General features: G+C 43.7%; 1 protein-coding gene across 3 annotated transcripts in view; it reads right to left on the bottom strand.

Annotated features, from left to right (window-relative positions):
* Positions 1-990: 990 nt before the first annotated feature.
* CHRDL1 (chordin like 1) overlaps positions 991-9,020 on the bottom strand; it is a 66,145-nt gene continuing 58,115 nt past the window's right edge. For 2 of the 3 annotated variants that reach the window (XM_054996836.1, XM_054996835.1), the window contains 4 exons: positions 8,715-8,909; positions 7,874-8,041; positions 4,271-4,360; positions 991-1,285 (listed from right to left, as the gene is read on the bottom strand). In XM_054996836.1, the coding sequence (XP_054852811.1) occupies positions 1,155-1,285; positions 4,271-4,360; positions 7,874-8,041; positions 8,715-8,909 (584 nt within the window). In that variant the 3' untranslated portion in view covers positions 991-1,154. The remainder of the gene's footprint in view (positions 1,286-4,270; positions 4,361-7,873; positions 8,042-8,714; positions 8,910-9,020) is intronic. The other variant, XM_054996834.1, reaches the window with a different exon arrangement.

Genomic DNA, 9,020 nt, shown 5'->3' with positions numbered 1-9,020 from the left:
TGACTGTCCAAAAGTTAAGGAGATAACGGTAACAGTATGTCACATGTTTAGAGGTGTAAGGGTTCCTCAATGTCGACACCGATAATGCTTTTTAAAGAAGCAATGAAGCTTTAGGCAAAGGAGAATTTAGAGCAGAAAGGCAGTGCCAGGATGAAGAGAGCGCTTGACCTGAATTCCCCACCCAGCCATTTTCCCACTCAAAATCACCCCCTTCACTTATGTCTGCCCTGAATGGTTTCAGATGTGCGCTTGAGGCATAAACATCCCTCTACCGCAGGGATCCCCAACCTTTCTGAGCCTGTGGGTATATTTGGGATTCTGACACAGAGTGGTGGGCACAGCAACAAAATGGCTGCCACAAAATGGCTGCCACAGCTTACCTTCAGCCACAGAGTGAAGATCCTTGTGCTGTTTTTAAATGGTTTTAAAAATTTGTACAGCCAATCAGAAGCCCTGCTGGGCAAAAGCCCCACCTGGCCCCACCCACTTCCTTAAAACACTAAAAAAAGTGTTGGCGGGCACAATGGTACCCGCGGGCACCATGATGGGGTCCCTTCTCTAACCACTACAAATTCTCCCCTCTAATCCCCCCTTTCTGAAGCTCTACTCTTGGGAAAAACCTTCAGCAGCAGTGCGGTCTTACATGCGCATTATGTGTCATTAGCCCATACTTTAAAAGCTGAAAGTGCTGGTTAGACTGCAGTCTAGCTTTACGTCTTCAAGCTCTCAAACTCCAGCTGCCTTGAGTTTCCTTTTCCAGCTGGAAGGAAAACCAACACGAGTCATTTTGAGATTTCCAGGCAGTAGAAGTCAGGGTCTCCCCCATCTCCTGCGAACTGATTCCTCTTTCTCCAGACTCGTCACAAATGATCCGTGTTCAGCCCCCTAATGAAAGGACACTCTACGTGCAGCTAAGCCCTCCCCTCGGCTTCTGCCAGTGGCACAGAGCCTGCTCGTGGTTTGGAGAGATGTTCTAAGGGCTGGCACAGCTCTATTGCATAAAGCAGCAAGTTACACTGGGCATGAGATGAATATTGACGGGCTTGATGATATTGGCCTCCAAGGCACTGCTAGCAGAAGTGAACCGTGCCTGCAGTCCAGCAACAGATCGATGCCTTTGACAGTTTCCTTGGGGCTCCTGCTCTGATGCTCTCTTAACAGTGGTCCTTCTCAGACTTCTCGAGATACAAAACTTTGACCAAATCCTCCAGTTCGGTCCTGCACACTCTGCTTCTGCACATCTGGCTGATTTGAGCTTCTCCCTCGCTGAATATTTTCCACTGGCCTAAAAACAAACAAATAAACAAAACAAAACACACACACACACACTACGATTTCGAGAGCAATTTCAGTCTCAAGACAATGGTGCAGGAATGACAACCATTTGCAACACCCGCAGATTTCCAAAAGGCTGGGTGAGAAGAATCCATGCATTCATTTCTTTCCCTAAGAGATTTGCATTTGTGGATTTAACTTCTATGAAGATAAAATTGGGGGAAATTAAATAAAAGGGGGGTAATATAGAAAAGGTAAGTTTTTGAGGTATTAAGACTACAAGTATAATGTTTGTAAGGATAATATAGGTGTTGTCAGGGCTTTTTTTCTGGGAAAAGAGGTGGTGGAACTCAGGACCGCACAATGGGTCAGCTGAAACAAGGGGGGAGTTTTTTAAAGTTTAAATTGCCCTTGGCGAAAATGGTCACATGGCTGGTGGCCCCGCCCCCTGATCTCCAGACAGGGGAGTTTAGATCACCCTCCGCGCCATGGCGGAAGTCTAGGCCTATGGGGAAGGGACAAGCAGGAGCCCCGGTTTGAAAATAATTGGGCAACTGGATTACTGTCCCTCCCCAATAATATTCTGATGAGTTGATACTATTTTCAGCCCCAAATTATATCTGACTTTTTCCTGTGATTGTGGCCAATAAAACTTTTTTTGAAGAGGCATATTTCTACTGGGGAAATGACATAGGAAGGTAGGGTTATCCTCCCATACCAGCCTTGTGATCTTGATCCAAACCCTGCTATCGTTTTTTATTGTAAAAGAAAATATTGAGAGATTTTAGTCATAGATCTTCCACAAAAAAAGGAGCTCCCAACATTTGTATCTAAAAATCAGGAGTCAACTGTATTTGATTTTCATCATCATGACTGGGTGTGATGGAAGAGGCTGGGTTAAGATCCCCCCACATCATTTTCCTGAACTGAAATGGCTCCCAAAGCCTCTATTTGTCCCAACAGTGCAAACATGTGAATGCCAGTACCTGTATGTTTACTCCTGTGGCACAAATAGAAATTCCTTGGGGCCATTCCAGGTCAGGAAAACACCATGGAGGGATTAATCCCTTGTGCCTCACCCCTCCCATGGTTCTAAAGACAAAACCATATTCTGGGCGCTCTGTTCCCGGAACTTCTGAAACGCTTCGGTCTAGGTTATACTCTCCAAAACAGAGAGAGGTTTGCAATTCGCAGGCACTGGCCTCTGCCAACACAGGCAAAAAAAATCATGGTAGTTCAGCTGCTCCCTATTGCTGACCATCTCTGGTCAGGCTATTATGTGGCTCTGGGGCAGTTTGTTCTCCACCCACTTCTGCATGACCAAGATTCTGGGATGGAAAAAAAAAAAAGAGAACCACTAAAAGCACCTGATTTTGCCAGAGATTCTTGACTCTCAGTACATTTCAGCTTTTGACTCACTCCTCGAATGTATAAACAAATCAGGCTGAAATGAATAAAGGGATTGTTTTTTGGGGTATAATTGAACATGTAAACAGACCCTCTATTTACATTCATGAAATGAAGACTATAATCGGTTCCCAGGGCGGGATTTTCTCGATATGGCTAGTGTGCAATATGAAATCGACACGGTAAGTCTGGGCCATTTTACACCTTACAGTTTTTCTGGGTCTGCCCCATCCCATCAGAGCAGAAGTGCACTAGGAGTTCTGTGTCTAGTGACACCAGTGACTTTTGAAACTTAATTCTCTGGATAGTAATAATAATAACATTCAGTTTATATACTGCCCTTCAGGACAACTTAATGCCTACTCAGAGCGGTTTACAAAGTGTGTTATTATTATTCCCACAACAGTCAAGCTGTGAGGTGGGTGAGGCTGAGAGAGCTCTGAGAAGCTGCAACTGACCCAAGGTCACCCAGCTGGCTTCAAGCGGAGGAGGAGTTAAGCTGTGAGGTGGGTGGGACTGAGAGAGCTCTGGAAGAGCTGTGACTGAGTCAAGGTCACGCAGCTGGCCGCAATCGTAGGAGTGGGGAATCAACCCGGTTCTCCAGATTTGAGTCCCACGTCTTAACCACTATGCCAAACTGGCTCTCCCCAGTTTGGATTAGGACAGCAAAAACATGGGGAAAGGACTCTGAAAAGTCAAGATTTACTTCCCACTGGGGGAATGTACATGTAAATTTTACCAGTAGGGCTAATCCTGGCTTCTGTGGCTGTTTCAGGTCAGGAGGATGGTACAGCGAAGAAGCTCGAGCCGCTTTACCAGCTAGCTTGGGTCTGATCTGAATTACACCACTCTGCACCTGCGAACTAAGTTTGAACATGGAACTCCCAAAGAACGTCTGGTTTAACAAGACAAAAGATGGGCCTGGGAACAGTGTGATGCACCGTTGGGCCCTGAGGATATTTGTTTACGGTGATGGATTTTGACAGTTTTGTCTAACATCTGAGCACAACACAGAAGCAGACTGCAACAGGTCTTTACATTGTGTCTTAGCACCTTGCTTTTCATTTTAAAATTTGCGGTGTACCATCAAGCCTGAAGAAGAGTTCTGGAGAACTCAAAAGCTTGCACACAGTTCTGTATCATGTGGTTGGTCCTATTAAAAGGTGTTATGTGGATCATGTTCGGAGTTTTTGGATTTTTCTTTTGGACCAACAAGGCATTCAGGGATAATACTACATGTATTCCAACTGGTAGATGAACAGTTCAGTCTTAAAATAGTAGAGTCCTGTAGCATCTTTAAGACAAATCGACTTTATTGTAGCATAAGCTTTCAAGAATAACAGCTCTCTTTGTCAGATGCATCTGACAATGCTGGTTAGTGTTAAAGGTGCTACTGGACTCTTTACTGTTTTGAGACTACAGACTAACACAGCTAACTCCTCTGGATTAGGGCCGTCTTAAGTAGGTCTACTTAGTATTCTACTGAAATGTACTCAGTGGGGCTTGCTTTCAGGAAAGGATTGCCCTGTAGATATATGTGTGTGTGTGAAAGTTTCTAAGAAAAATCCAAGTAAAAAGCTTGACTTACTCAGAGTGGTCCTTGTGATCTGCTTGAAGTGAGAAAGTTCATCAAATTCCGTCTTGGATAGTTTCTCTGTGTCAAAATGGCTTAGGACCCCTGCACCAAAACAATTAGAAGAGCATTGCTAGAGATATTTCCAAAAGTCTCTTCTTCCAAATTTCTCCCTGAGCTTAGGCATATATGAGAAAAGTAAGAATGTCTCTTCCAAGATAGCACCGATTTTTGTAAGTAGTTGGAGTTCAAAATAGATAAATAAAATATTTCCTGATTAATTGCAGGTACATTTTTAGTTGATCAAAAAGGTTTCTTTAAAACTCATTTATCTAACAAATTGGCCAAGCACTGCAGCTTCATTTCTTTACTGTCATTGAACCTATTTCTGTTAGGACATGGGTAGAGGCCCAGAACAGCGCAGAGGGTGGGCTTCCTGCTCAGTCACTCTCTGGCTTCTTTTGAGAGTTTACTGTGTCCACATATTTACAGAGACAGTGTGTGTAGTGGTCAGAGTATTAAGTTAGGGCATAAGCAGCCCAATCCCCTCTTAGGCTGTTTTCACACTGCTTACCGGCCACAGAACTTCGCGCCAAGCTCCTGGAATGACAGCAGTTCTTGCGCAAACGACTGCCGTTCTCATGTGAAATCGCGCCAGGAAGACGCTGTTGTTCTGGGAACTTGGTGCGATGTTCCGTGGTCGGTAAGCAGTGTGAAAACGGCCTTAGTTGTGAAATTAACTGGGTGGCCTTAGGCCAGTGGATTTCTTTCTGCCTAGTCTACCTCAAAGGGCTAAATGGGAGGATAAGTTAGGGGTGGGGAGCCAAATGCATCACCATAATTCTGGATTTCAATCTAATTTGCTAGTGCTTTGGATTTCTAAACTTTTGGGTAGATCATCCAGATTTGTGGTTTCATATTTACTTTTTGGTATAAGTGAAAAGTCTAAGTAAAATGTCTGTCTATTGCAGTTGAATGTAATTAATAAGGGTTAAGTCAGCGTAAAAGGGTATTCTGCTTATGTTCTAAAATCCATTATGCTTGATTTGCGCACTAGAGACATTACAACTATATGCGCATCAGCCCTGGAAAAAGAAATGCACCATTTGTACAACAGTAGGTTTTAATTCTGCCTAGCTGAAGGAAATTATTTTTATTCCAAGAGCTCTGCAGTTTGCAAAGATATACCCAGAAAAGTGATAGTAGCAGCTGTTTGTCTTCTAATTGTTCTCACTGCAAACCTATGAACTTCTGCAAAAGCTGATAGGGAGTTAGGCTGACAGCTGCAGCATACTGATTAAGTGGCTGGGTTGAGAAACAGCACTCCACTAGTTCAGCGCCCACTACTGCCATGAGCTCAGTAGGTGGCCTTGGGGAAACCCCTCCTCTCAGCCCCAGTTCCCCAGCTGTATTGTGGGGATAATAATAACACTGAATTTGTTCACCGCTCTGAGTGTTGCACTAATTTGCCCAGATGGGTGATATACAAGCACACTGTTGTTGTTGTTGCTGTTATTTCCCAAATCAGCAGTGAATCTTGTGTGAATTCCTAAGGGGACTTGTCCTGGGCACAGCCTGGTGATATCAAAAGTGGCAGATTTATATTGACAGTTACAAAAAATAATGTTAATTTATGTCACATATTCTTCTCAATATGGGATAAGCATTTCAAGATGATTGTCAGATGTGCCATGCTTATCTGCCATGTGTGCCTATTATATTCTGTATTGTATTCTGAGCCTCTGAGAATGTGTAAAGAACTATCTGTGTAACTGTCTGATTATGTAGCCAAGAGTAGCTTATCTTTGCAGGTGGCTGCTTTCACTTTCTCGACTGGCATGGGAAAGTGTCCTTGAAGTGCCGGTCGGAGCCGTATCTCCCTGAAACATGAAATGAGCTCATCCTCCTCTTCCCCTCCCCTCCCCCCTCCAATCTTCCAGGCCCTGCGCGCCTAAATTCTAACGGTCCTTATCCCAGGGCGGGAACCTTGCCCTATAACTAACATTGTTTTTCCTCTTTACATCACTTCTGCAATGCTGTAGTCTGAGAGCACTGATACTGATGGATCTCTCATAAAGAAACTTTAACTGGACTCTTGAAGTGTCTGCAGTGAAGTAACTGGGGGTCTAACTGGCAGAGCCTGACAATGATAAATGAAAAAAAGCAAGCAGCTTTCTCAGAGGCCAAAGTGAAGGCAAAAAGCTGGGCAGAAAGAAAACAGTGAAACTTTCATTGGCCTGCAACCTAATTCAGTTGAGGACTGCTAGTGATGGAGGCAAAGATCACAGAATCGTGCCATTGGATAGCAACAAGATTTTGGCAGGGAGAATACAAACAGAACTGTCTATCTGTTTAGTAAGAAATAGGGATTTCAGCAGCAGCGCTGATAAAACTTGGGGTGGGATTGTAGAGTTAAGATCATACTCTGGCTCTAGATGGCCAGTTGAATAGTTACTCAAGCTCTGCCCCTCCCCTGAAAAAAAATTCTCCAAAGATAATGAAGTGGAGGGATAGACTGTCTTGGTAGAAAAATAGGATGACGCCTCGCCCCCAGCTAGCTGAAAAACAATCCCCTTTTCAGCCACCCACTGGAAGGTTTCCTGCCTTATTCAGCGACACCTTCATGCCACAGGCCATTTCAAATTTGCAGAAGCAGGAATAAACTAAAGTGGGCATATCATCAATTAGTACTCCCATGCAGCAAACGACAGTCCTAAAAAAACAGAGTGTTAGTGAAGTTATATTAATTCCATCCCTTTTTTGGTAATAATGGGGGGGGCACATAATGAGGAAGAAAGTATTATGGATGTGACTTATTTTGAGCCCAGGCTTAAAGACTCTTTTCTGTAGCATGGACAAACTGTGTAAAGTTTCTCTGAGCATGTGCAAAGTGAGTTTCCAACAGCATTGCATAATCATGACAATTCTCACGTACAGAATTCAGGTGCTCAATGGCCCTGATCCAGACCATGTGACATCAGGGTCGTTTCCACTCTACTTATCTTCGTCCGGAACACTGTGGAACGTCGTGAAAAAAATGCGGAAGATGTTGTGCAAAAGTCACGTGAGAAGACACTGGCCGATTCCAGACGGCCCTCCCCATCGCGAAACGTCGCGCGTTGTCGCGCAAAACTCGTGTGAGAAAACGCGATATTTTGATATTTTGCGTTTTCTGCGCAACGACGTGCGACGACGTGCGACATTTCGCGATGGGGAGGGCCGTCTGGAATCGGCCACTATCTTCCATGGGTTTTTTGTGACATTCTGCAGCATTCTGGATGAAGGTAAATAGTGTGGAAACGGCCCAGGAGATGATCAACAAATACATTGAGAGGGGGCGGTATTGCAGCTGGTGGCCTCTCTTCTGCCCTCTGTATGTTGCTCAGGCCTGATTGGGTCTTCTGAACAGGAGGACCCACCCATCAGAGCCAATCACGTGGACAGTGGGGGCAATTCTGCTTTGCTCTCTGAGCACAATTCGCCTCTGGATTTTGTGGCGTCTGCATAAGGCTAATTGCTAGGCCAGACAACACAGTCACAGGGTAGGTTTGACCTTGGAGGTTACACTGGCCAGAAATAATCGAAACTGATCATGGGAGAAGCCAATTTACTACTCACCTTTCCTAATGGTCCACAGGTGGACTTCTACCTGTGGTGGCTTCTCTGTCTTCACTGCTATCTTTCGGATGGTTTCTTCCCCCTTTGTGAAAAGGGCTTCGTACACAGGAAGAGTCTCTTCACCGCAGAAGTAATCTTTATTGTCAAGGTTCTGATTTTCAGTTTCTTCTGAAAGAGATGATTAATCCAGAGAAAGGTTCTCAGATTAGGAACCTCTCTGTGCTGAAATGAATGAAGTCTGAGTCTGTCTACAAATGAATTTTGATGAAAACCAAGTTGTAGCTGTTTAAAATTTTGCTACTTTGGCCGCACAGTTTATTTATTTATTTTATTTATTTTATTAGATTTGTAGTACTGTCCCCACAAGTGGGCTCAGAGCAGAGCAGAGCTGAGCATCGCTGTCCTGCTTGTTTTGTGTCAACTGGGCTTTGGAGGCTTAAGAGCCCAGGCTGGGAGTGGGGTGACCATTTTATTATTATTATTATTATTATTATTATTATTATTATTATTATTATCATCATCATCATTATCATTATCATTATCATTATCATCATCATCATTTAAAAAGAAAAACTGAGAGTGGACAGTAATACAGTAACAACAAGAATAATAAACCATGCAGAAGTTAACATAGTTAAGAATAATAAACAACAAAAGTGTGATAAACAGTGCATAGAATAATATAAACGAACTATAGATGAGTTGCATGAAAATAAAAAAGGCGTAACGCGTGACTGCAGACTGTGTCTTCTCTCCATCTCCTTACTTGCATGTACTCAGCATTTTATATTTAACGTTTTAAAATGTTAACATTAGACCCCAAGCGAGACATCATACCTACCTATGCAGACTCTGCAGCACTTCCCTTCAATCTTCTTCGGCTGCCTGCAGGGATATTGATCGGGGCAATTGATTTTTTTACACTCTTGCTTGGTTATGTTGCACGTGCACAACACACATTCCACAATCCCATAGGACCGGAGGTTGGGATGCCAGGATTCCCCATGCGAGTAGGTTTTTCCATTGGAAACACACACTGAAACAAAAGCGAGGGGGGGGGAGGGGGAATAAAAATAAGTGAGTGTATCACAGAAAAGCAAAAATAGAAAGAAAGCATATCGAAGAAGCCGAAAAGGGTTGGATCCAG

Source organism: Eublepharis macularius, chromosome 13 (assembly GCF_028583425.1).
Source record: "Eublepharis macularius isolate TG4126 chromosome 13, MPM_Emac_v1.0, whole genome shotgun sequence".
NCBI classification, from domain to species: domain Eukaryota; kingdom Metazoa; phylum Chordata; class Lepidosauria; order Squamata; family Eublepharidae; genus Eublepharis; species Eublepharis macularius.
This window is presented reverse-complemented; position numbering and strand designations above follow the sequence as displayed.